Genomic DNA, 26,890 nt, shown 5'->3' on the forward strand with positions numbered 1-26,890 from the left:
AACATGTTCTGATTCTCGGATCACCCTCTTACCCGTTCGTGAGGCTCTTGCCATGGAACGCCGAGGATCTCGAATATCTCCGCCTCAGTTTCTGAGGCAACTATTTGTCCTGATATAGAAATCAGAGCGTATAGTCAAGAGAATTTTTGATAACTTGCCATCGTCAAGTTTTTTACGACGATCAGAGGGGTCGCGGACTACTCCGCCAAACAAGCCCCTCTGATTTAATGAATAGCCCATATGGTTAGCCTTGAGGCGCATGGCGCGGTTAAACTATACGTTACTGTAAGGAACAGTGTAACAATGAACGGAAATAGAGCTTACTATGTCATCTCCCTATTATAAGAGAGGACATTATTCGTTTTGGCCTCTGCGTAGTCATATTGGACGTACCGTATAGTACAACAAGGCCGCCCCTCTTGATTTCCATGGAACAGTCAATATATCAATTCTCCTTCTCTTCGCATCCTTTAATCCAGGAAGCCGACAGAGTCCTCGGTATGTTGCCTCGAGATCATACGGGTTGTCTGGAAGAGCGAGGTCCTCTGTGATAATACCGTGTTTGTGAAGTTCTTGAATAAGGCGCGAGAGAACACCTGATGTGCCACCATCAGAACACAGCAAGTATGAAAATGATTAATTAATCGATCGACTGACCACGATGTGTCAATCCGTCATCGGTTGGTCGGGTGATTAGGATGTCTATATCACCACAGGTGGTTTTTCCTCTAAGAGTCGACTTAGATGAGATAGACAATTTAATGATGATTGTTACCTTCTATAACTCCCCATTAATTCAACAAATAAAATTGAATCTATAGAAAGTGCTGCAGGTTTGGTTAGTAGTTTTACGACATCCCCATAGATATGTATGTCACCAATAGGTCTGATAAGATCGTAGATATGTTTCGTTTCGGTTCGTGGCATGCGTTCATTTATATCTAAACACGAATTATACGTATCAGTAAATTTATATAAAAAATAAAACAGGGGATGAGACTGACCATCATAAAATTGGAGCCCAATTTTCTGAATTGAAGACAACTTGACTCCACCTTTGCCGACTTTCAAGTCTTCCAACGTGCGGCATCCAGCTGCGTACCATCTGAGGGCAATGGTTTGCCCTGCAAGGTTTCGCTCAAGTAAGGTATTAAACCATTCTTGAAAATTCAACATACTTACCGACGCCGTATATACCAGTAAAAAGACTAGTGACCTGTACATCTTCGGAATTCTCATATACAATGCGTCGAAGAGCTCCTGTCTTAATAATTTCGTCTATCTGGTACATCATTTCAGCGGCTTCATTCGACATAACTAGCAAGCAAGATCTACCTTCATCGCAGATTTTTCTCCAATTCCCGGAATGCGTTTGGCATCGCTATACCCCCTGACGCGGTGAGGGTGACTACGCAACGCACCGATTGCTGTTAATTATATTTGTTACAGATCGAAAAATGCTGTAATGTTATTTGTATCCAACCTTTACTCAGCGCGCGTACACGCCAAGCCTGATCACTTCCGACTTTGGAATCGTGAATTTTCATCAGCTCTTCAAGCTGACGTCACAAAGTGATCTGTAAGAGCCATAGATCTTTAATACAGAGCAAATATTCCTACCTTATCAATGATATCTTGATTTGGACACTGAGAGCTCGTTTTGGGCCTCATGGTATCGCAAGTCCAGCCCTATCGATCCACTTGTTCAGAGTGTTACAGAGAAAAATGAGGGTGGAACAATGGACGAACTCGTTTCGATCGAGGCAAAGGCCTACCGTCTTCAGGCTCGGATTCATCGGTCTCATCTCCACCCCGTTGCTCTATCATATTAATATCATCACCACTAGTCAACTTGAAGATGGACAAATTTGTCATGCTTAATTAGTTAAAACGTGAAGAATTACGACTCACTTTTTCTTCAATTTCTTTTTGTTCTCGCGGGCGGCCATAGAACTCGGCCAACGGGTCATTGGGATCGCTACATAGAACAGCGGAACTCGTTGGTACCTTTGAAACTCCTATGTTGTGAATCCTAGGAGAGCTTGGCGGTGACAGAAGAGCGCCAACTTGGCGGTTAGTTACATGGGGTTGATCATCGTTAACTGAAGCAGTGGCTGAAGGGACATCTTGTCCAACGTTTGGGACGGGTGGAATGCTGCTGGTCGAGGGCCTATTTCTGTTACATTAATTGGTATGGGAAAAAACTTTAACCACAGACTTACACAGCGACTTCACAATCTGAGCCACCGTATCCTATTGTCGTAGCTTTTGATTGCTGTTTCCTCTTAAACTCTTTGTATGTTTTGAGCGAGGTAATCGGAGTCAAGACAACTCGAGATTGAAATGACTGATACTTCCATGTCTCTCGCAGTTTTTCTGCTATATCATCCGGAGATCTTGAATTCATTAACGCTTCCACCCATTTCCAAGTAACTATAGGTATGCGCTCAGGAATGGCCTTGACGTTTGGGGCGCCTGTTGCCTTAAGTACATTTCTGGTGTTGTTCTCTGCCGAGACGATGTGCGAGGTTGTATCTGGATTATAGTTTGGCATAAGGTTCCCACCGTATCTGACAATCTGCAGGGAGAGGACATCCTAAATCGAATGTCTCATGTATACGCATATAGAAATTATACCTGTGTCATTTTCTCTTCAGTATCCCTGGTAGCATGGAGTGCGTCTGCGCCAACGAATAAAATATTTGTTCCTTCTAATGGACGCAATTTCCGGAGTTTGATCGTGTTTGAGGCGAGGTCACTCAGTACTTTTTCGGCACACTGGGCACCGGACATTAGCTCCCTGACCTTTTTTGCCGTAGCTGGCTTTTTCGCCTGTGTTATTTTCTTCAGTGGGTTGAAAAGATGAGACTGCTTTCCTTTCTGCTCCGACGATGCCGTTTTTGTGATCGGTTGTTCAAGGGCCTCCTTAACGGTATAAGAGGAAATCGGCTTGCTGCTCTTCGCTTTTGCCATTTCTGAATTTGAGGAAATTTTCAGTACTTTATCGAGACCCTTTCCAGCCTGCTTTGCGGCGATTCGTTCTTGAATATCGAGCAACATCTTACTCGGAGCATTTTTTAGAGGTTTTATTGCCACGGGATCGTTAGAAGATGAAATTTCAATGACCATGCTGGGGTCCTCTATTGGGGAAGTTGGAGGGTCCGATGGTACTTTGTTCGACTTTGCTTCTATTTCAACCGCCTGGGAGACCAAGTGCAACGGGACCACTTGACGGAGAACTGAAGGACCACTGTCATCCTTCGGAGCCGATCTAACCTTTTGAGGAGAATGGACTGCGCTAACGGAGAAACTGGATATGCTATAAAAACCAAGTCAGCGGAAAAAATGGCGGATAGCAGATGGACCTACGGGCTGCATGTATCAGGTATCTGCGGACTGCGAATACCGTCGACACGTCTTTTTTTCTGTACTGTGGGAGGGACATCTATCGGAATGAGGTCCCGTCTTTCAACATTTGCACTAGATAGGAACATTATTTCATTACCGAAGTCAACCGTAAAAGAATCAATATCTTCTAAACTTGGAGAACTGGGTTTCTGAGCTTTCGGGTCGCCTGACCTTTGCGGTGTAGCAAAGCTCGTTTGTGAGGGTGCTAACGGCATCTTGTTCAAGCCAGTGGTGTCACTGGTGATGGCCCTGATTTTATCTGAATCGATCACTTTGTCCTTCTGTACTACAGGCTCTAGAAAGGATGCCTTGCGTTTTTCGCTGGTTCTGCGATGTTCAGGGGCGGATGCTATATCGTGCGATGGCAAAAGGGGTGCTGCAGGTGGAGCTGCGCCTAGAATCGCGTTTGTCTTGTCACTCTCGGCCCTTAAAAATAAACCGTGCTCTATCCTTGATGATGATGGATATGAAAAGGAGCCTTGACTTAATTTCTGTTTTGAGGATTCAGTGCCTGGGCATAATGTTATTCAGCTCACCTGCGTCTCGAGGAAGTCGTTCGTGTTGAATATTCCTCTAGAGTCTCTTCCTTGAGGTTCATGTGTTCATCTTGTTCGGCATAATACTGCTTGATGTTGAATTCAGACATCTTTTACAAGAGTATCCTGTAGATTCCAGTAGATTCGAGGAATACGTTTTATAATGTTTGACTGAGTCAAGAATACTACCTATGTTGTCAATGTCGGTGTCTGAGTTCAACCAACAACGAAACCGATTCTGACTCTGATCACGTCGAAGTCACGTGAATAATTTCTAGGGAGTCACATTTGCACGTCACAAAAAATTCCCACGTCTATTATATCTTTCCTGCAATGCGATTCTCTAATCTGTGCTTGTGCTCCAAATAATCCCGTGTACCATGATTTGTTTACACATGGATCTAGCTTGATCCCTGAATTTACTCATAGCATCATACCCGAAGCTGCGAAGATCACAACACTGACATCGGTGCCAGTGCTGAGGACCGTGAGGTCCCACATTTCTCCGGTTTGGCACCGAATGCTTCATAAAAGAGCGATGTCTTGAAGATCTGCAAAGTTACTGCAGGGATTTACTTCAAATCTGACGGCCAACGGGCCGATATTGTTTTAATATCAAATTTAATAGACGCCCAAACGCTAATTCCGAGGTAAAGTCTATGATTTCCAACTGCGCAACGGAGAACACGTCATGCATATGGACCATCATCTGCCCCCTGCGTGGATACTGGAGACCTGCGATGACCAGTTACCACGTTTATCGAAAGAAAACTCAGCTTACTGTGCATTACCCTCATTTCGGGTATAGGTCCGTTGCAAGAGATGGATAATTGTTGCAGCATTCTGATCCATCGGAGCGGTTCACGATGCTGAGATAACTGACTATTGTCGCGGGTATAAAACCGTTAATAGGTGCGAGTCCCTTTCTTCACCGATACTTCCACATCGAAATGTCGAATCCAACTGACCCATCCCACAACCACAGCAATGGCAACAATGGCAACAATGGCTTTGACGCCCAGACTGACGTTGACAACAACACATCTGACGTTGAGTCTGACCATGACTATTCAGACGATGATACATCCTCTGTCGTTGAACTCGAAGCGGAAGACTTCCCTGGCTATTTTACTGAGCGCGATGGCCGTCTTTATCATTCCGGGCAATCACCTTACCCTTTGCCGGTAGATGCCCCAGAACAAGAGGTGTGTGGCTCACAAACGATTGAAAGGAACGGTTTACTCAAAGGATTTTTTGCTTCCCAGAGACTTAATTTCCAACACCTACTGTTCAAAGAGTTTTTTCAAGGAAATTGTGTAGGACCTGAGGTAGAGTTGTTTACCGACCCGCAAAGAACCATGGCTCTGGATCTATGCACAGGGAAAGGAACATGGTATGTGATTCGCTCCATGCACTGTTATCCGATCGATAATCCGATGTCATACATCATAGGGTCATGGAAATGGCACACCAGTTTCCACAAGTCCGTTTTCGAGCCATTGACATAGGTGATTAATACCTTTTACCTTATCGGAAATCCAAGATTATGTTAATCGTGTCGCTACTCGGCAGTACCCATTGCCACCAGGTATCCTTTGGAGAACGTGCAATTCGAAGTGGACGATGTGAACAATGACCTTCGGTGGAACAACGAAACATTCGACCTTGTGAATGCTCGCACAATTGCCATGGCCGTAAGTGAACAATTGTCTGTCGCAAATCCCTTACTAATGGGAATAATCAGGTCCGAGATTGTCCACGACTCATTCGAGAAGTCGCTCGCGTGCTCCGTCCCGGGGGTGTATTTGTATCCGTTGAATGGTCGCCTTACCCAGCAGTAGACCTTACGGTCCGTGAGGACTCAGCTTCCTACGCTCCTGCCTCGGCTCGGTTTCACGAAGCCATCAATCAGGCGCTGCTCAATCATTGTGGTCTTCGACCCATTGCTGGACAAATCCACACTCTTCTGGCAAACACCGGGTCCTTTAGGGACATTGTTTCCTCACCACGTTCAGTCCCAGTAGGAACGTGGTCAAATTCCCGTGTAAGAGCCATCGGAGAATATTGTCTGGAGATGAATACCCGTTATGCAGACTCCGTCAAGACGCTTCTGATCGACTCCGGATGGACAGAAGGCGACGTAGACCGGCTCTGTGATGAATATATCCGGGAAATCAGGAGCGGGGACAAGAAGTTGGTCAACATATTGTATATCGTGCATGCAAGGAAGGTATAATACATAGTTGATGTCTGCGGATTGCGGACTGTGAATGGCCTCGTTTCCGTTTTAAATTGTGATAGTATAGATAGATACACACCATGTACTTGTTCTTCCGACGCGACCTTTTCTAGCTAGTCTCGCTAATGTTATCACCTTAATGCTGCGTCCACTCCGTTTCCTTTCTGTGGTATATCTGAACCCTTTGTTCGGAGCCGTATGAACAAACAAGGATGTCATACACAACCATGATATGTGGATACTACACTGCGGTGTTAAACCCACGTTCAATATGCTTTTGACATGCACAAAATGGATGGGAGCGTCCATTACGGGATGCTGCCGCACAATGTTGACAGCTTGCAGAAGCGAAGAGATCAGGCGACGACGCCTTTAGACCCTGAAGGGTTACGATTGGCGGAAAACGGTTAAACGAATCCGTTTATATCTTTGCTCTGGCCCATGTGGTATTCAAGTTGAAATGCTGACTGATGGGGCAGGTATGCAGAATCCAAATTGTGGGAGATCAATATCTGTTTGTAGAAATCATGGGCACCGTGTTGCGCAACAAAAGATGATTGTCCGTGACCAGAAAATATTTTGAATCGCCTTGACGAAAGAAATAAGTGATGCTATTGCATCCTCTAGATTTCTTGACGTCGATATTTATGTTCAATTTGAAATAAGAAAGCGGGGGGAGACAAGGTTTCTGTCCTCCACAAAGTGGCGATGCAAAGGTTTAAACCTAGAAGGCTACTTGGATCGTGGGTTGGCCACGCAAAGGCATAGTATGCAACGGTTGACAGAACCTTATAGATACCCTAGAATAACATCTAGTCTTTACAGAAGCATAGATGCTTGGCAGATTGACTCGGTGTGAAAAGCATGGATCTGCATATTCATAGCAGTTTTCATGTTCCTTCAAAATCGAGTTGTTGTTGCAACCACGCTTTGGTAGCGTGATTCGAAGAATTGTAGTAGATAGCCTGCGGGTTCGATGTTATTCAGGTCCCAGAGGACTCCCATACAATGCAAAGCTGCTGCCAGATGGAGACGGTGGCAAGGCCCCACCGGGATATAGGATTACCAGAGAACCCATTAATTATAGATCATGAACGGTGAGGGAGCAGAAAGTCTGTTTGTTCAATGAGGTAACTGGGCCTGGATCGTTACAACCATACTGCAAAGATTCCAGAGACGCGATGGAAATGAGAGAAAGGGGCCAGACCAAAGTCAAGAGTCGAATGTCAAGCAGGAAAGTACAAAACGCCATGGCTCGAAACCTGACCTGAAATTGGACGCGTTTCATTGGTGAAGGTCGAGGTTTGGCAGAGAGTCCCAAAATGGAAAGGCAGGCGCGGACAGATTCGGAAAGGTGTCAACAAACTCCGAAATAACGGCCAACTCGAGTAACACCAGATTTTCTCCCAATTACTTCAAAAATCTTCGTCATGTTGGCCGCAAGAGCGTCGACAGCGCGCAACGTACAGCGCATCACGCGCTCATTCGCCACCGTCGTCGATACCTCTGGTGTCAAGGTCGCTGCGGTCGACCATAATCAGCCCACTGCTTCCGTCACCGTCCTCGTAAAAGCTGGCAGTCGTTTCGAACCCAAGGAGGGTGTCGCCAACGCTCTCAAAAACTTTGCATTCAAGGTAAGCGATGCATGAATCTAATATCCCAGAGCGGTTCTCATCGAAGTCTTTAGAGCACCAAGGCACGATCAGCAATTGGGACCGTTCGCGAGAGTGAGCTGTATGGTGGTGTCTTATACTCGACCCTTGGACGGGAACATTTGGCGTTGACCGCGGAATTCTTGAAGGCGGATGCGTGAGTCCTCTAGTTTCAGTCGCTTATGACTTTCATTTAACTTTAGAGGGCTGAATATCTCAGCCCTTACTTCGTGGACGTTCTCACTTCGTTTGTCACTTCGGCCAAGTTTGCTCGTCATGAATTTGAGGAATATGTCGCGCCCCTAGTGGCCGCAGAGGCGGAATCTGCTACCCATGACCCCGCTACCCGTGCTATCGAGGCCGCCCACCAACTTGCCTTCCGTTCCGGCCTCGGTTCTTCCCTGTTTGCCCCTGCCCACAATCACATCACTGTTGAGGACATCAAGTCATATGCCTCAGCTGCCTTCACTAAGGGCAACATTGCCGTCATTGGTACCGGTATCGACCAGGCAACTCTCTCCAATCTCGTTGAGAAATCCCTAGCCAAGGCTGCTGCTGGCACTAGCGCTTCTTCCCCTGCCACAAAATATTTCGGCGGTGAGACTCGTTTGGATGGTCATGGCGGCCCTCAAACTGTCTTCGTTGGATTCGGAACGACTGGAGCGCCATCAGCGGAGCTTGCTACCCTCGCTGCACATCTCTCGACAACTCCTTCCGTCAAGTGGTCTCAGGGTATCTCCCCTATCTCCTCCCTTCCTAAAGGTACATCAGTACAACCTGTATACCTTCCTTACTCCGATGCCTCCTTGTTCGGTCTTCTCGTTCAGGGAACCACTATCGAAGGTGTTAAGGAGGCCGGAAAGGCTGCTGTCGCTGCTCTGAAGGCTGCCGCCAAAGGTATCAGCGCCGACGAACTAAAGTCCGCTGTTTCCAAGGCCAAGTTCGCTGCTGCTAGTGCCGTGGACACCCGGGAGGGACTCGTTACAGCTCTCGGATCCAAGGTATGGTTGTAATCTCCCTTGTTATTTGCATTCATTGACGAACTACTTGTCCAGGCTTTCTCTGGTTCAGAAGTTTCCTTGGAATCCACCTTGTCATCGCTGGATAACGTCAACGTTGATGCTTTCTCCAAGGTCGGTTCTTTCTCCAGGAGGCGCCGTCGCCGTTCCATGCTGATAGACTACTACTAGGCCACTGCCTCGCTGCTGTCCGCGAAGCCAACTTTCGTCGCCATTGGAGACTCGCACGCTCTTCCTTACGCCGACGAGTTGGGTCTCTGACTACGTAGAATGGGACGATGTTGAAGTATTGTTTAGAAGGCATACTTTTCCAATAATTCATCATAAATCTTTCATTTTGGATCATCGCTTCAGTGTCGCGTTTCACTTTCTTACTGACTTCACAAATGGCCTAACAACATTCGGGGAAAGCATTTGTGCTATGCAGAAAACATCTGCTCCTCGTCTAACTCAAAATCTCTATTCTTTGCCAGCCATTTTGAGGACTTATAGTATTAATAGTGAGTGTCACATCCCGACCCCAGCTAGATTCATCCTGTTTTCGAAGGGCGTTTAAATGTAGCCAACTATCACACCAGTGACTGTATTTTTATCGTGTGTCAGCGGCCAGCTGCGTCTGACGTTCCCGCGAGAGTGTAATATCAAATACATGTTTGACTTTGTGTTGAAAATAAATTTGTAGCAAACAGGTGTGTACTCTTTATATTTCAATTAATCCACTTAGAGACTCTTTGTCCTGAGGAGTCTGCAAGTTGAAAAGTCGAGCCTGTAACCGTATTACTGGCACTGACTGGGGTTGCCTTAGCATTCCTAAAATGGAATCGTTTGCACCATATTTGTTAGCTACAGATTTGGGGCGGAGTTCAGATGAATGTTGAGGAGATTCCCCGAGTAGAGTAGTTACATATCGTCCCTTGAGGCTGGATGTATTTTGAAGGCATGTAAGTGTGATATTCTCCCATGACCGGTACATTAATAGTTCAAGTTGAATAACAGTTCCACCGAGATCCACTTTCACCGAATATTTACCATCCATTCGCTTTTTCTCTGGAAATCGATTCCCAACCTTACCCAACCCATTTCCAAACATTCAAGGTCGAGGTGATCCCGTTTGATAGGATCAGACGCCTATTTATTATACCCATAGAATATAACTTGTCATCGCTTCCAAAATGACTCACTATGACTCGCATCCGGCGTCATGATCGGTGGTACTGTAGTGTGCCTATAGTTTCCTTTTATATGCGAGCTACAGGTTTGTGCTTTAGTCTGCGCTTACACGAGATCATCGGAGTTGGTTAATCGACCATTGTTCCAACGAGCAATATATCTGTTGCCTGCACGGCGCACAGTGAAACGCACAAAGACACGCCCCCGATGTCAAGCGAGAGGCTTGTTGCTCTTCTGGTTATGAGTCACATACGGAGGCGTAGCTGCCATCGATGCGCCTTTCAACAACAACGCACCTCTCAGAAAAATCAACTATGGACGAGTATAAAGACCAGTCGACGACGGCTATGAGCCTTATAACGTTCTTCACAGATACAACAATCACTTCAAAGCAAGAAAACAACCTCCTCTAATCGCAATGCAATCATCCTCGTCTTCTTCTGTTCTTGCCTCGTCCTCTACACCACAAAAATCCCCAAAAAACTGGCAAGCAGCTTTTGGACAGTTGGCGTCGACATACGGTTTCACTGGAAATATTCCATCCCTTCCCAAAAAGATGCAAACCAAAAAATCGAGCGTTACGACTTCAAAAGCGTCGATATACTCCAACGTATCGTCGCAGTCGACCTTAACAGAATCTCGCTCGACGAAGGACTATGAAACCGCATTTGGTCAATTGTCGACATCATATGGCTTCGTTGCCGGCGTTCCGTGCCTACCCTCGAAAGCCTCTAAATCAACAAAATCGTCGACGTCTAAATCACCAAGTCGACCATCGATTATGGATGCTCAACCAAGCAAAAACTACCAGCAATCGTATGGAGAGCTCCCTTCCACTTATGGGCATGGCTCTCCAATTGCTACCAGGTTATAGAAAGGATTCTAGGCACAACACGATGTACGTATCTGATAAGACTTCTATTCCATCCAGCTTACTGAAATGAATGACTTTAGGGCCTCTTCTTGACTACGCTTATGGAGGGGCTGAGGCATTTTAATTAGATGTACTGTTAATTCTGCTAAATTAAAGCATACCTGCGCAATCAGTGCTGCTTACACTAATTATTTACTGCGTAACATCATGAAGTTTTCCTTGAGTTAATCAGTTCCCTGGCCGAGACTCGTGCTCGAGAAGTACGTACTTTGTGCACCTCCAACGGGGCATCAAGTGATCTAAAATTAGATTTGAGGCGCTGTGCCGCAGGGAGGGCTTGGCGAATGTCACTATCTTTCTTTTACACCCTTGAATAGACAAGTAAACGAAACATCAAAATACAATCACCACGATACCATCATCAAGGCTAAGGGAGCTGCAAAGTCGTCCTTTCACCACGAACGCTAAATGTACGACTCAACAGGACGGAGGTGTGGATTGCATGAGTTAGGGTTCTTCGCCTCGGTGCGGTCCAGTATTGGCAAATGTTTTCACTGGCGACTTCAGAGATCGGGGCCGCAGTTGGTGGAAATTGGTAACCTCCTGGAAAAGTGTTTTAACACACGTATATGGTGAGTATACGGTGCGCTGCCTTGTTGCGGAAAGTTGAAAGAGTTGTGCTGTATCAAATCATGGACGAATTGACTAGTACTAGTAGTAGTAAGGGATGTTATCACGCCTCTAAAATTTTTCTACATTCACAAAATCACGGATCAACAAGAAAGGACAAACAGTTGGCCAGAGATGTTTCCGATGTTTCTTCGAGGCAACTACATAAATGGCTTGAATTTAGCAGTATCAAGCTGCTGCGAATGCTGACCTTTGGCCAAAGGAAGTTGCGGTCTTTACGAAGAAGCCTGGGAATCCAGAATTCAATTCGTTGTTCCGCAGTGTCAAAACATGTTGCCGCGTGCGGCAAAGTTAACCGGTATACCCGAACCTCTGAATTTCCAGTGGGAGGTCTCGCGATGACATGACCATGTTGAACGGTTCAGTTGGTTGTCAACTTTCACCGTCAGTATCAGAACAATGCCAGATACCAAGACTCGAGAGCCCTATGTCAGGCTTGCTACAACATCAGAATTCAACGAATTCATTGACACTGCGCAAAGAGCATTTATCGCTGATCCCGTTTACAATTACTTTGGAAACGTCAAAAAGGTATGCATTCGTTCAAGCTCCAACTTGAACATGGTTGAAATTTCATCCGATCGGTTTAGTTTCTAGATTTAGAGAAAGATCTGAAGCCATGCAAACCCAGACGAGCAATGATAGCTTTCCTAACGAAGGCATGCCATATCATTGGAGGACGAATTACAGTTGTTGTCGAGAAGAAAGAAGGTTCGGAAGAGGAACGTATCCTCTCAGGGTGTCTCTGGCTTCCACCACATAAACGTCTGGAGGCTTGGATGGTACCCACCATTGTAAGAGCAGGAATACTTCCGGTTCTGAAAGGTTGGGGTATGACTGGTTTCAGAGTGGGTGCCTGCTGTCTCTGAATAAAAGCGTCTGATATCGCATTTGTTGACCGCATTTTTCTAGCGCATCGTGTTTGGCTATCAATCAGCTGCTGAAAAAAAGATGAAAGATGTTTTCAAAGCTGCAAATTCCAAAGCTTCTCCTGAGGAATCGTGGTACCTGGCGCTTGCATTTACAGCACCGGAAGCTCAAGGAAAAGGTATGATACAACACTTGAGTTTGATGATATGCATATAAATGAATTATCAACAGGGTTTGTTTCGCTCCTCATTCGGGAGCATATTGCCTTGACTCCTAATGCAATTCTTACCCTTGAGGCCACGTCGAAAAAGTCTCGGGATATTTATGCTCATCTAGGCTTTGAGGCAAGTTTTCCAAAGTTTTCATATCTGTTTTGTGAGTCCATGATTAAAGATGAAAACTATTAGAATCCTGTGGCAGCAGGATTTGGAAAGGGAAAGGTTGACGCCCGCGGAATCAACGCCAAAAAGGAGGAAGCAGTCGGCGTAGAAGTCTGGGCAATGGCGAAGGTCAGTCAAAACCGAATTTGACGTACCTGTATTCCTACTCATGTTCATGTGCGCACATCTCTTACAGTGGCCGCCCAAACCAGTAGACCCTTAGACTCGTGATTACGACTCACTAAGGTCGATGTAGGTTTATTCTATCAAATCTACTTGGCTTTACTTTTTTTCGTAGACATTAGCAATGTAGTATGCCTACATCTTTATATACCCGCTCTAATATAATCACCTTTCAAGCATATCACTTGTGTTGGCTGCCACTGAAGTAGGCCAAGAAATCATATACGAGCGCTTAACCTGGCGCTAAGCCCAAATATAGTAGGCCACTTAACATCCCTGAACCGCATTTTGTTCGCCTCCTATCAGCCTCCGCCGTCTATGAATTACCCGACAACCTCTCACTTATTCAACGCGAAACGTTGTTTCGATACAATTCCCAACTTGGTCCAGGAGCTGCCATGAAATTCATTTATATAACAAGACAGATCAATTCAACTATGGCATTAGGTCTTTCGAGCTTGCTTCATCTATATGCTTCCGATGTGATGAAGTCTTTTATACAGCTATTGGCTTCAATGATCTTAATCACACCTGACACTACCCTCGGTGGCGACCCATCTGTTTTTAACCCGAGCATGGCCGAGGCCGACCCCATTCCTAAAATAGCTCCGCACAGGTATTTTAAGGGTCGCGATATCACACTTTCGGCCCTCCTTTCACGCTCATGACCGCATTTTCGTGAGCTTTGAGTTCCTGTGGAACATGAATACCGTTTATGAGCTGCTTTTAATCCCCTTGCTGCTTCTATTTGTCGGTGTTCGGTCCGCCACCACATCCAAAACAGATGGTGGCACTAAATAAAATGGATGGAGAAAGTGTCGGCTGTACAAGCGGCGTGTAGATAGCACTTTGAAAGTGAGTTTCCTGTATGGTCAATGTGCTAAGCCATTAACTTATCGCAGACTAAGCATCGGGGTCATGCTCCGCAAAGATCCTGCCAGCGGGCAACGTTTATTCATTTCTCTATGTCCTCGGATCGATTCAGTACACAAGATCGTCCACAGGAGTGGGAATGTGGAAGATGTATAAAAATGGTACTAATGATTGAACGGAACTTCGTTATCTTTCCCCACATTTCATTCAAGGACACCTGCCCAGGATGCAAAAAACGTATATCAGAACAGCATCAAAGGAGGATTTCGACCAGATATGTAGGCTTGGGACGAGATGCCTTACAGAAGACCCCTTGCTTGCGTATTTCGGATGCACGACTACAGTGAGTTTGCTAGATAAGATACTTGAGCCTTTCATCGGGGTTATTGATCGTTTATGTGCCAATAGAACGAAAAGCCGTCATCGAGACACGTTGTTGCTCTTCAACTCTACCTCTCATTTCTACTCCATTCATGTTTGCAGGTTGGGGGAGTAATTGATCTACTTTGCACCAAATCCAAAGAAACTGGCGAAGAGGAGTTTGCTGCCGTATCAGTCTGGCTTCCTCCCCAGAAACGCCTTGCGCTTTGGAACGTTTTCGTCCTCCTCTTCTCAGGGATAATTGCTCTAGGAGAATGTATAGGCACTCAGGGGTTATGGGTAAGGATTTAAACAAACCAAAGGGATACGCAATTCTCGGCTGATTGGTCTTGTTCCTACAGCGCTTACTATGGGAGTTCCCAGCCGTAGTAAATGAATCTTGGAGAGCAGCTTGCTATTCCCTCGATGATCCTGCGAGTTGGTCATTATGTCAAACCTGGTATCTCAAAATAGCCTTTACTGCCCCTGAGCACCGGAATCAAGGTCGGTGACATTATTTGTTCTAAGTTTATTCTGTAGTTGACACAACATGCTTGCAGGGAACATGACGTCGTTAGTTCACCACCGACTTGCAAATGGCTCGGGTGTATCATTCACACTGGATGTGCCATCCAAGAAGCTCGAGCAGTATTTCTCACAGATGAATTTTGAGGTGACTGTTCCTTTTTGACCAAGTTTAAATTTTTTTCTTATACAAACGGCCTAGATCATGAATCGATGTAGACTTGGAGCAGGTTATGTGGATGAATTTGGAAATCCAGAGCAGGGTGGCCGTGGTATCGAAATCGTGAATATGGTGAAACACCACTGATTTTCGATTTAGTCACTGGCAGGGTTTAATTTGAAGCATGAGTTCCTACAAATAAAATACAAATAAATTATGTTACAGCGTCCCAAGGCTGTATATAGGTACATTTCATGGTGGAAGGTATGACCTCCTTTTGTTTGCTAGCCAGAATCACTGGTCAAGCTTCATTCGTGAGCTCCTGAACAACTGTACCATCCCAACCGGAATCAAATTGGGATCCACAACCTCCAAGCCTCCAAACTTCTTTACAATCTCCTCGCCGTACATGCTGACGACCCACTTCTCATACCATCCAGTAGAATTCCACTTCCATTTATCCATACTCTCACGAAGCGCCGGTACAACTTTCAATGGGAACTCGTCCGGCAAGCAGAGCATGTAATTGTAAACTTGTCCCCAACCAGAAAGCCAGGATTCACGCAAGGACGTGAAGTCTTCGAAGGACATGAACTTGTCTTCAACACCTTGGAGGTAGAAGACGGTGTGTTTGGCGCGTCGCTTGTCTTCGTCCCGGTCCCAAACCTCCTGGAAGCGGTTGTACCTTTGGCGGTCGCCTTCCATGAGCTTCACGAACATCTGCTCTGGCATCGTGGCATCCTTGTCCAGGTCATAGGCATCCGAGTCGTCCGATATATCGGTGTCAGGTTCACTAGACGTGTCTGAAGCGTCCGACACATCTCCATTTTCACTGTTGTCCGAAGAGTCGTCATCATATGTATACGTGGACAGAGGTTTTCCGCGTTGCTGGAGCGCGAAGAGCTCAAGCATGGTGTTCCTTAGCTCAAGCCCTCCACTACCGATCGGGAAGTAAAAGTATCCTTCAGGCAAGTCCGCGACGCCGAACCGCTCACGGAGTGTTTTCCTGAGGTACCCAACCGCCCCGCCATCATTGCTGTCCGTGCCAGTTACCGGGAAGAGCTCACGCTGGATGCGCGCTAACGTCTCGATCATGCTGACGATATGAGTTTTCCCGAAGCAGTTCGCGGGAATGCCGCCAAAGTTGCGCATGAAGAACGCCATGTATTTGTTGTATGCGTTAATCCAGCCAAACACAGACTTGGTACTGGCAAGCTGGCGGCGCATTTCCGCGATGTGTACATCCACATCTGCTTGGTTAATGACGAACCGCGACTGAGCGGGATCGAACTTGAGGAAGCCCCAGATGATCTCGCCCACGGGAAGCCTGGAAGCAGATTCGTTGGGAGGCCCAACGTATGCTGAGCCAGTCTTCTTTTGGTTGAATGTGAGGCCAACAAGTCCAGCGAACTTGTTCATCTCTGCCCAACCGTCGGCGACCTTCTTGGGATCCGCATCCCAGAGCCAGAGGTCATCGTGCATCCGGTAGAGGTACAGCCCATTCGCACGCTGGTTGACGGCAATGTCCATGATAGCCATGATAGCTTCGCCGCACAGCGTGCTGAGAGAATAGCTAATAGGTGTTCCCCGTCTGCGTACCCGGCTCTCCGATTCCCCAGGGAAATATACAGGCGCGGAAAGGAATTGCTTACAGAAGCCTAGCCATGTCTTGGACATGCCGAAGAACTCGAGGATCGTAAGGATGGATGTGTGGGGAAGCGAAGGCCCGAACCACTCCAGGTCAGAGCAGACGGCTGCATGGGACCCGTGCAATGCTGTGTTGAGATAACATTCTGTAGTCATAATGTGAAGGAGCTTCTGCTTGATCTTTGAAGAATCCTGGAGTTCTTTGGAGTTGTGATCGTCGACTTGGTTTTCATCGTACGGCCGCGTGTTGCTGGCGGAAGATTGCAGCTGGGTCATGAAGAAATGCTGTTTCTGTGCATCTTTACGCTCAGCGTCGATCGACGAAGAACCATCATCGCCTCGAAGTTGCTCTATTCTTTGTTCCTTGGCTTTATGATTGGGGGGATCAGAGCGAAGCCAGGCCTTCCCCTCGAAGATTTTGAGGAGGCAAGCCTTAAGCTTTACTTGCCATGTAACACCAATGTAATGAAGAAGAAGAGCATCGATGATTTCTGGATCAGTGAAAGCTCTATAATAAATTATTCACATCAGAAAAGAAAGAGGGTAAATTAAACAAAGCTAGCATACCTGTATTTCCCATTTAGATGTCGCCTGAATTCGATCAAAATACCCTCTTTAGGCCAAGTCCAAGAATCGATACCGGCCATGCGCATCGTCAACACACTCGCTATCTCGTCAATTACAATCTGGTTCTCCTGGAACGCCTTGAGGGTTGTGCGTTTTTCTTCGTCCATCAGTCCGGAAGCTAATAGCCCTTTGATCGTGTTCCGAACGTCGTTGCTGGTGATTGGGTTGCGCTGAAGCCAACGGCTGAAATATTTTATCTCCTTACGCAGCTTCTCAAGGGCCTTGGTCCCTTCCTCCGACTCGAAAAGGCCTTCCAAATATTCCTTTAACTTGCTGACATCGATGGGGTAGTCGTCAAAGATAATCGAGACAAGTTTTTCCTTCTGCTCGTACATCTCCTTCCGGCCAATCTCCACAAAATCAGCCCCCGTCTCTCCCTCCGACGCCACATTTTTCTGATCAGCATCTTCCTCGTACACCACCGCTACAGAGTCCCCACTCGCCAACCACTCATTGAAAAGGTTCCCAAATAACTTTGCGGCGTCGAATCGAACGATGTTGTGATGGATGTGCTTTTCCAGTGTTGATGCCCAGCCCTCAGCGATCTCCCGGCTGAAGCTTGGGTCGTTCTTCGCCTGTTGAAGCCAAAATTCGAGGTTCGACAGCTCCAATTTGTTGCCGACAAGTTTTTCGAAGGCATCGACGGATCCAGACCCAGTCCATGCCTTAACTGCTTTGGCAAGGATTTCGACCTTTTTTATGATGTCGCCGGAGTCGCCTAGGGCTTTGGCGTCCTCAAGGACTTTGGCATGGGATTGATAGGCGATGCGTTGCTTCTCGAGCTCCTGGAGCTTGATATCGGTGATGAAGTGGAGAGTCTGGCCGAAAGAAGACTTGGAAGTGGTGGAGGGCATGATTGTCGACGTTGAAGTATTGCGAACGATTGTAGTTTTTGGTATATATATATATGAGCTAACCGTAAACGAGCACCCGATGCAATCAGAGAAGTCGTGGATGAGTCAGTAAGGCTGCGAAGGGACGAGGATGGAGTCAGATTTCTCGCCCAGAACAAGGGAGAATGCCGCATAGAGTCACCTAGATAAACTTTTTGAAGGACTATGACTCGTGAAATTTCAACTTGATGAATTGAAAGTTGAAATATATGCAGCGATGTGTTGATATACGGACCAAATTGACCGCACCATGTATTTGGGCAACAAATTATGTGTCGGTTAGGGGAAATGACCGAACAGCCACAATGTCTTGAGCTTGAGTCCTGTGAACATGGCAACAATAGTTGTTCTGACTATGCTTTTCACAAAATTAACAAGTCGGCATATTGTGCTATATGACAAAACAGCAAACCAGAGCAAACTTCGACTACTTGCACACTTTCCACAGCGTGACTATCTCCCCAGTGCTAGTAGAATGTTGTTGAATGAAGAGTATTCGCATGTTGTAATCATAATTCAAAGCTTGCGAAAATGAAATCAAGAGTCAATTGGAAAGCGGTTGAAAGTTTGCTGAAGGAGGGTTGAAAGAAGCCTGCGCGCGCCAAGCTTGTCTTTGTTTGGCACTACGAACAATGATGTTAAGTACAAACAATGGCGTCCCTGGACGTGTCCTGTTAACTTACCGACTCCGGCACATCGACTCGCTACTTACTATAACCTCGGTCAATACTTGTACATCAGCACTGCTCTATGTGGTGTCTTCATTCTTCATAATAGTGCGGACTTCACATTCATCCATTGAAACTTTGCAGTCTAATAGATCACGTTGGGTGTAGGGCAAACAACCACGGTTGAACGACCACTATCACTTTTAGAACAGTTAATGTCGGATAGCATTCCGCTACATACACTTGGAAGACACATTCGACCACGAACAGCGGCTGAAGACACGGGAGTATCCCTTTACCTCGACACCAACGACATGCCATCCGCAGTAGTCGCAAAAGCGACTGTTGCATCGCGCAGAAATCGAGACTACAATTCCAGGAGAAGAGGAGAACGCTATGCGGATGACTCGGATGAGGAGCAAGGGCTTCTGCGATCTGCCGCTTTTGAAGATGATGGAATTGAAGATGAGAATCGACCAAGACGAAACTTAAGCCCTGTCAGTTTCTATCTACTTAGGGGATGTTTATGCGCAGCTAACACGTTTGAGCCAATAGGTACACGAGCCACCACCTCCGAAAAATACTACCTTCAGCGCGAAAGATAAATCACGAACGATACCCTTCAATGCTCCAGGTATATTTCAACTTCATGTCAAACTCACCCGCCTCGTTCTTATCTATTTTTCTAGAAAAGTTTCAATCACGATACCCTCCAAACATTGTCCGAAATCAAAAGTACAACACTTTGACCTTCCTTCCCATTGTATTCTATGAACAGTTCAAGTACTTCTACAACCTTTACTTTCTTCTCGTCGCGTTATCTCAGTTCATTCCAGCCCTGAAGATCGGTATGTTTACATTATTGCCCGTATATACGGCTATGCCTCATTGATAATAATGATAGGTTTCATTGTGACATATATTGCCCCTCTTGCTTTTGTTCTCTTCGTGACAATGGGAAAGGAGGCGTATGACGACTACAAACGACACCAACGTGATCGCGAAGCAAACTCGCAGCGATACCTCATACTCACTCCTCCTCCCGCTTCCCGCTCCGAAGTCGACGCAGAGCAAGATTATCTCAATACTCATGCCAACACTCGATCTGTACCCTCATCTTCTCTCAAAGTTGGCGACCTTGTTCTTCTGGAAAAGAACCAAAGAGTACCGGCGGATTTAGTTCTATTGCATACTTCCGAGGCTTCTGGGACTTGTTTTATTCGAACGGATCAACTAGACGGAGAGACGGATTGGAAGTTACGCGTAGCAGTCCCTGAGTGTCAGAAGTTGGACGAAGGTGATTTAGTCAGGCTGGATGCAGAGATTTACGGTCAGTATTTTGCCTTTCATTTCCGCATATTATACTCATATTGTTGATTCAGCGGACGCACCCATAAAAGACATTCACACTTTTGTCGGCACGTTCACTATGAACAAGCCTCCTGCGAACAGATCCTTTTCCGAGAATTCTTTACCCCTACATCCTTTACCACCCAGTGTCTCGCCGCTTACAGTCGAAAATGTTCTTTGGTCAAATACAGTTCTAGCAGCCGGGTCGGCAGTGGGTTTTGTGATCTATACAGGTGCCGAAACTCGTGCAGTCATGAATACCAGCCATCCTGAGACAAAGATGGGGTTGTTGGATCTAGAAATTAATAAGCTCTCTAAGGTATACTCTAGATTGTAATGAGGTGGTTTCAACAGCTGATGCCGAGTCATTTTAAAGATTCTCTGTGCTGTTACATTTGCTCTATCACTTGTTCTCGTGGCCCTCAATGGGTTCAGGGGTCAGTGGTATGTATATGTGTTCCGTTTCCTCATCCTGTTTTCCTCGATTATTCCTATCAGGTACGTTAAAGATATAACTTGCATATCTGTTAATGCACTAATTTTCTGTAATGTAGCTTGCGCGTCAATTTGGACATGGGAAAAACATTATATGCTCAGCAAATAATGAACGACGCAGAAATTCCGAATACGATAGTCCGGACAAGCACACTTCCCGAAGAGCTTGGTCGAATAACATATCTGCTCAGCGATAAAACAGGAACGTTGACACAAAACGGTTAGTTTCTTTTTTATCCTGTTGCGTAGATATTCATACTATTTCGGTAGAGATGGAAATGAAGAAGCTGCACATGGGCACAATGTCGTATGGTTCAGATTCTATGGATGAAATCGCACATCAACTGGCGCTTGCATTTGGGGCAACGGGCGAGCATGGACATCAGCGTCAAGGGTCACTGGCGACAGGTGCGCAGTTGGCTGTACGTGGTCGCAGAGATATGTCTTCCAGAGTGAAGGATGTTGTTTTGAGTCTTGCTCTGTGTCACAATGTGCGTTGATTCATTCCCTCGTTGTTACAGCTCATTGAAAGTGGTTCGTTGGCCTGTAGGTTACTCCTGTAACGAACGACGATGGGACAGTGACGTATCAAGCATCTTCGCCGGACGAGGTCGCCATCGTCACATGGACAGCTTCAGTTGGGCTCACACTTACATTCCGCGACCGGACCAGGATCACGCTGTCCACACCCAGCGGGACCAGTCTCAACTTCGACATCCTTGACATCTTTCCCTTCACGTCTGAGAGCAAGCGCATGGGCATTGTCGTACGCGACGCACAGACGGGCGAGATCACATTCCTGCAGAAGGGTGCGGACGTGGTGATGGCCAAGATAGTACAGAAAAATGACTGGCTTGAAGAGGAGACAGCGAATATGGCGCGCGAGGGTTTGCGCACGCTTGTCATGGCGCGCAAGCGGATTTCGGGCACATTGTATAAGGAATTTGCTAGCGCGTATCACCAGGCGTCAATTAGCCTGGAGGGAAGGAACGAGGCGATGGGTAACGTCGTTGCGAAATATCTGGAGCATGATCTAGAACTCCTGGGCTTGACAGGTGTGGAGGATAAGTTGCAGGATGATGTTAAGGGCACCCTCGAGATTTTGCGCAATGCTGGGATCAAGATTTGGATGCTCACTGGAGATAAAGTCGAGACCGCAAGGTGTATCGCTATCTCGACAAAGTTGGTTGCTAGAGGCCAGTATATTCATGAAATGGCAAAATGTGAGTTTTATCATCTCTTTCTTTAATATTTTCGCCTAGCTCATACTCTTCTGTACTCTCTTAGTGAAGTCCGGCGATCAAGTTCGAGATCAACTAGACTTCTTACAGAACAAACTTGATTGCTGTCTTGTCATCGATGGTGAAACGCTACAGGTACGTCAGTCTTTGCTATAATCTATCCTTATGTTGATCTTTGTTTTTTAGTTATGCCTTACTCTGTTCAAGAATGAGTTCATCGAAATTGCCACCAAACTTTCCGCAGTTGTCGCCTGCCGATGTTCGCCAACCCAGAAAGCTGACGTCGCCCGTCTGATTCGTGCTTTCACAAGGAAACGCGTCTGTTGTATAGGTGATGGTGGCAATGACGTCAGCATGATTCAAGCTGCCGATGTCGGTGCGTACAACTTATTCTGCTATTTGAAAACCTCTAAATCATTTATGTCTTTGTCTGTTAGGTGTCGGTATTGTTGGCAAGGAAGGCAAACAAGCATCTCTTGCGGCCGACTTTTCTGTGACCCAATTCTCGTATTTAACCAAACTGCTCCTTTGGCATGGTCGAAACTCTTATCGTCGTTCTGCAAAACTGGCCCAATTCGTAATCCACCGTGGTTTAATCATTTCAATCATGCAAGCGGTCTTTTCTGCTATTTTCTACTTCGCACCCATCGCTTTGTATCAAGGGTGGCTAATGGTCGGGTATGCGACTATTTATACTATGGCACCTGTATTCTCGTTGGTTTTGGACATCGATGTCAATGAGGATCTGGCTCTGCTTTACCCTGAGCTGTATAAAGAGCTCACAAAGGTATTTTTCTTCTCTCCGTTTAGCCGTCATGTTTCTTAAATCGATGTAGGGTCGTGCATTGTCGTTCAAGACCTTTTTCCAATGGTTGATGATCAGTCTTTACCAAGGTTTGTTTGCTTTTTTCAGCTCTTTTTGTCGAAACTGACGGTGCACAGGCGCTGCCATCATGATCATGTCCCTTGTCCTCTTTGAGAATGAATTTTTGCATATTGTATCTATTTCATTTACCGCACTCATTCTGAACGAGCTCATCATGGTCGCTCTTGAAATCACTACATGGTATTTATGGCTCATCTAACCTGTTGTCTTTTTGCTCATCTAATCTAATAGGCATATCTATATGGTCATATCTGAGATCGTGACATTGTTCTTCTACATTATCAGTATTGCATTTTTACCAGCATATTTCGGTGAGGTTTCCCTTCAACAGTCATCTCGCATCTTATTGAAGTCTATCTTTTGTATAGATCTATCTTTCGTTATCACAGTTCCTTTTGCATGGAAAGTCGCGGTCATTGTGGCCATCAGCGCACTGCCGTTGTATATTTTCAAGCTCATCAAGAGGCGGGTGGCTCCTGCTGCGTCAAGTAAATTACTATAGCCAATGGCCAATGGACTACTATCAGCAGGCATAATGCAATACATTCAATTCATTACATACCCGCGCTCTGTAAATGTTTAAATGCCCTTACCAACCCAGCTGGCACATTTCTAAAGCGTAAAGCAGTCACAACTGATCACGGGAAACCTAAAGTTTCACTCACGTGACAATGTGGATGTAAACGTGACCGTTTATTCATCAGTTAGTAAGTTTGTAACTTTTTTTTCCTGTTAATTCGGATATCATGATCATTCTACAAGAGTTATTCGGAATTCAGTGTTCTGTACCATTGGCTGTCATAGCTGGGCGAGCTAATTTCTAGGAATTTCTCGGTACATGCTTCAAGCGGAAATTCGGGCCTGTATGTCAAGGTTGTCAATTAGGATCCATCCTCAGGTAAATCCTGGAAGGGCCTGAATCCAATGCGTCGTCCGAGTGCACTTTTCTGTGTCTCTGTTCAAGGGATATGATTATGATAGATCTTATTTCTGTCGGCGATATGAAGTGCTGTTACTTTCTTATGGCCTGTGGATGCTTACCCGCCAATTACTAAAATGGAACAACCGGATGAACATATGCTTCCTCGATAGATCATCCAAAGAAGTGGCACGGGTTCGATCGCAGTGTAGTCAGCGTTGAACTTGCTGCTACACTATTCGGAATTCTAGTATTCGCTCTTGGCACGCATATAAAAGCTATGGGTCAAAAATTCATTGACGCTGGATATATCGACACCCTCTTCAGTCACATAAACTATGGCGAACTCGGCTTCCTCTTTGTATCCTTTGACCTCGTTCACTGACAATATTCCGAACACGCCAGGCTCCGTCCTGAGTTTCGAGCATCTGAGTTACTCTGTCAAGTCGAGAAAAGGGACGAAGCTCCTCGTTGACGATGTGTCTGTTCAAATCCGAGCAGGTGAATTACTGGCACTCATGGTATGACCTGCAAAGTTTTATCATACAAGCACCCAGCTGAACTAAATATTGGCAGGGACCTTCTGGTGCAGGTGATTATGCCCGGTTTTTGTTCCTTATTTCTATGTCTAACATTTGATGAAGGAAAAAGTACACTTCTGGATGTGATGGCATATCGTAAGACGATGATGGAAGGGGGATCGGTGTGTCTGACTTAAGTCTTATTTTATTCTGTCAACTTACCGTCCCTATTCAGATCCATCTAAATGGACAAGCTGTAAGCCCTGGAATGATGCACAAGATCTCGACATTTGTCGAACAAGAAGACGCGTTGCTGGGCGTATTAACTGTCAGAGAATCTGTGACATATGCCCTTCGACTCCAGTAAGATTTGGATTAAAATTTCTTTGCCATAAATGTACTGAAATTAATACTTGCAGCTTACCGCTTCTACCCCGAAAGCAAGTCAACGAACGAGTAAATCGTGTCCTCGCCGCTCTCGGGTTGAATGGGTGTGCCGACCAGAAAATCGGGACACCAATTTCGAGGGGTATCTCTGGCGGACAGAAAAGGCGTGTAACCGCAGCCTGTGCAATGGTGACCTTCCCGTTCGTGTCCGAATTTTCATACCTCTCGTTTTGTTGTACTAATCTTGAATCGCACACATAGGCGAATTCTTTTCCTCGATGAAGTTACGTCGGGGGTATGTAAATCTAGTTTCAGTTCGAACCCCCGTTCTCATTTCTTTTCAAGTTGGACAGCACATCAGCCCGCGAAGTAATGGCAGCCATCGGTACCCTTTCCAAAGCAGAAGGCATGATAGTCATTGCATCCATCCATCAACCATCTCTCGAGACCTTGGCACAATTTACCAATGTGATGTTCCTGGCATCTGGAAAGACATGTTATTTGGGACGAGTCGACGAACTTGATGCCTTTTTCGAGGAATTTGGGCATCCAGTGCCACGCTTTGTAAGAGAAATTATCCCAATATAATGCGCGGTTTCTAAAACGATTTTTTATAGAGCTCTCCATCGGATCATGCGATGAATTTTCTGAATAGTGATTTTGCAGGAAGTTCCAAGGCTGTGGATGAATTCCGTCAATTCTACACCTCATGGTCGTCCTCAATGCTTGCTGATTCCAAGAACAATTCATCGGGACAACTCATTGAAGACAACTCTCAGCTTGACGGAAAAGCTGGTCCGTTTGCGACATTATTCTGGCATACTGCTGTGCTATCAGAGCGAACGACTTTGAACTACTTGCGAAATCTGCTAGCATATGGTGTTCGGGTCGGAATGTACGGCGGTATGGGACTTATGCTTGCGTGAGTGACCCAAACTTGTGTAAAAATGGATACCAATTAACATATCTTTAGCACAATATGGATTCGACTTGGAAACTCTGACTCAATTATCAACGACCGTCTCTCTGTACATTTCTACAGTGTCGCATTCCTGGGATTTGTAAGAGCATCTTGTCTACTCGTTGTCCTGTTGCTTAACTCTTGGTAGATGTCTGTGGCTGGTATTCCTTCGTGTACGCCTTCCTCTCATTTTATCATAAAAATCTATTAACCGAAGACTGGTAGTCTTAGAAGAGCGTGCGGTATATTATCGCGAATCCAAGAACGGTCTCTACTCTACCCTCCCCTTCTTACTTTCGAATACATTGGTTAACATTCCATTCCTTTTCATTTCCACTATAATTTTTACTGTCATATGTTATTGGGCTATTGTAAGCGTACATGCTATACTTTATATTGTCTCGAACTAATCATTCTTCTCAGGGCATGAATCCCGGAGCTTCTCAATTTTTCCGTTTCGTTATATATTTATTCCTATCTATTTTCGCCGCTGAGAGTCAGGCATTGGTGGTAGCGTCGTTGTTACCTATATTTGTTGCTGCTCTGGCAATCAGTGCTTTGTACGTTTTATTTCTGCAGGTTTTCTGTTTTGTCTGATGCAGATTTAACCAGCATGAACGGCTTCTGGATGAGTGTCGGCGGTTATTTGTAAGTTTGATCAATATTTCTAGTGCTTTCGAAATTATCGTTTTAATGAATCTCCATTTCCTTCAGCATCAAGGCGCGCTCTCTCCCCAGGTTCTGGTTCTACAGTTTCCATTATATGGACTACCAAAAATATGCCTTTGAGTTAATGACCAACGTAGGTGTTTGAGTTGTCGGTCTTACCATACAATTTTCAATGACGGATTTCTATTTATCCAGTCGGACCTTAGAGGGCTTTCCTTCACATGCGACACTATCATCAACGGCACATGTGCTTGCTCCTATCCTTCTTCGACACCGGACACTTGTACTGTTTCTGGCCAGGATGTCTTGAATTACCTTGACATCGGAAATATTGAAAGCAAACACTGGATTGGTATCCTCATCTCAATCGTCATAATTTATAGGCTCTTGTACGTTTATTGCCTTTCAATGATTGATACCAAGCTTACATTTGATGTTTAGTTTATTCTTTGCTTTGAAAACCAAATCTGGTTGAGCAAGTAATACAGCATCACATACCCGCTCAATATACCTAACGCCCACTCTTACTATCAATCGTGTCTGAATCTTAATTGAAATGGTTTTGACTGGATGTCCTTGTCAAAATCCTGCAATCTATATCAGCATCCGGCCGTTTTGTCCATGGACTTTGTAGATACCGCTCCAAATTTTGCGATTTTAAATCTATTTATCCTTTTGTAATCATAG

The 26,890-nt window shown here is 45.6% G+C and overlaps 8 protein-coding genes across 8 annotated transcripts; 6 read left to right on the top strand and 2 right to left on the bottom strand.

The window, feature by feature from the left end:
- Positions 1-84: 84 nt before the first annotated feature.
- On the bottom strand, positions 85-4,054 carry JR316_0010744 (DNA polymerase lambda; the record flags this gene model as incomplete). The annotated part of the gene is made up of 15 exons (XM_047896409.1): positions 85-273; positions 394-596; positions 658-728; positions 776-941; positions 1,005-1,124; positions 1,183-1,282; positions 1,336-1,427; positions 1,484-1,559; positions 1,621-1,689; positions 1,750-1,851; positions 1,912-2,170; positions 2,223-2,578; positions 2,638-3,319; positions 3,370-3,834; positions 3,945-4,054. The coding sequence occupies 15 exons, from the start codon at positions 4,052-4,054 to the stop codon at positions 85-87; spliced, it is 3,060 nt and encodes a 1,019-aa protein (XP_047744454.1).
- An 840-nt stretch (positions 4,055-4,894) lies between these two features.
- JR316_0010745 (Methyltransferase pytC) lies at positions 4,895-6,180 on the top strand (the record flags this gene model as incomplete). The annotated part of the gene is made up of 4 exons (XM_047896410.1): positions 4,895-5,149; positions 5,210-5,337; positions 5,533-5,638; positions 5,689-6,180. 4 exons carry the CDS (start codon positions 4,895-4,897, stop codon positions 6,178-6,180), a joined length of 981 nt encoding a protein of 326 aa, XP_047744455.1.
- Positions 6,181-7,613: 1,433 nt separating this feature from the next.
- JR316_0010746 (Cytochrome b-c1 complex subunit 2, mitochondrial) lies at positions 7,614-9,115 on the top strand (the record flags this gene model as incomplete). Its single annotated transcript, XM_047896411.1, has 5 exons — positions 7,614-7,817; positions 7,871-7,992; positions 8,056-8,836; positions 8,891-8,968; positions 9,026-9,115. 5 exons carry the CDS (start codon positions 7,614-7,616, stop codon positions 9,113-9,115), a joined length of 1,275 nt encoding a protein of 424 aa, XP_047744456.1.
- Positions 9,116-10,338: 1,223 nt separating this feature from the next.
- Positions 10,339-10,898, top strand: JR316_0010747 (uncharacterized protein; the record flags this gene model as incomplete). Its single annotated transcript, XM_047896412.1, is given in 2 exon segments — positions 10,339-10,385; positions 10,397-10,898. The coding sequence occupies 2 exon segments, from the start codon at positions 10,339-10,341 to the stop codon at positions 10,896-10,898; spliced, it is 549 nt and encodes a 182-aa protein (XP_047744457.1).
- A 1,089-nt stretch (positions 10,899-11,987) lies between these two features.
- JR316_0010748 (uncharacterized protein) lies at positions 11,988-13,151 on the top strand (the record flags this gene model as incomplete). Its single annotated transcript, XM_047896413.1, has 6 exons — positions 11,988-12,119; positions 12,179-12,436; positions 12,501-12,636; positions 12,690-12,806; positions 12,879-12,967; positions 13,137-13,151. The coding sequence occupies 6 exons, from the start codon at positions 11,988-11,990 to the stop codon at positions 13,149-13,151; spliced, it is 747 nt and encodes a 248-aa protein (XP_047744458.1).
- Positions 13,152-15,233: 2,082 nt separating this feature from the next.
- On the bottom strand, positions 15,234-18,067 carry JR316_0010749 (uncharacterized protein; the record flags this gene model as incomplete). Its single annotated transcript, XM_047896414.1, has 2 exons — positions 15,234-17,094; positions 17,154-18,067. The coding sequence occupies 2 exons, from the start codon at positions 18,065-18,067 to the stop codon at positions 15,234-15,236; spliced, it is 2,775 nt and encodes a 924-aa protein (XP_047744459.1).
- Positions 18,068-19,088: 1,021 nt separating this feature from the next.
- Positions 19,089-23,248, top strand: JR316_0010750 (putative phospholipid-transporting ATPase IIB; the record flags this gene model as incomplete). Its single annotated transcript, XM_047896415.1, has 16 exons — positions 19,089-19,271; positions 19,330-19,408; positions 19,464-19,622; positions 19,679-20,104; positions 20,157-20,443; positions 20,501-20,622; positions 20,679-20,839; positions 20,890-21,110; positions 21,170-21,842; positions 21,907-21,995; positions 22,047-22,236; positions 22,298-22,647; positions 22,697-22,754; positions 22,803-22,926; positions 22,978-23,057; positions 23,115-23,248. 16 exons carry the CDS (start codon positions 19,089-19,091, stop codon positions 23,246-23,248), a joined length of 3,336 nt encoding a protein of 1,111 aa, XP_047744460.1.
- A 755-nt stretch (positions 23,249-24,003) lies between these two features.
- JR316_0010751 (ABC transporter G family member 11) lies at positions 24,004-26,678 on the top strand (the record flags this gene model as incomplete). The annotated part of the gene is made up of 16 exons (XM_047896416.1): positions 24,004-24,186; positions 24,242-24,257; positions 24,310-24,368; positions 24,422-24,549; positions 24,606-24,773; positions 24,835-24,868; positions 24,919-25,137; positions 25,191-25,495; positions 25,547-25,634; positions 25,683-25,707; positions 25,760-25,905; positions 25,958-26,094; positions 26,147-26,182; positions 26,249-26,336; positions 26,399-26,592; positions 26,645-26,678. 16 exons carry the CDS (start codon positions 24,004-24,006, stop codon positions 26,676-26,678), a joined length of 1,860 nt encoding a protein of 619 aa, XP_047744461.1.
- Positions 26,679-26,890: the final 212 nt, after the last annotated feature.

The sequence above is a fragment of the Psilocybe cubensis genome, chromosome 10 (assembly GCF_017499595.1).
Source record: "Psilocybe cubensis strain MGC-MH-2018 chromosome 10, whole genome shotgun sequence".
Lineage (NCBI taxonomy): Eukaryota > Fungi > Basidiomycota > Agaricomycetes > Agaricales > Agrocybaceae > Psilocybe > Psilocybe cubensis.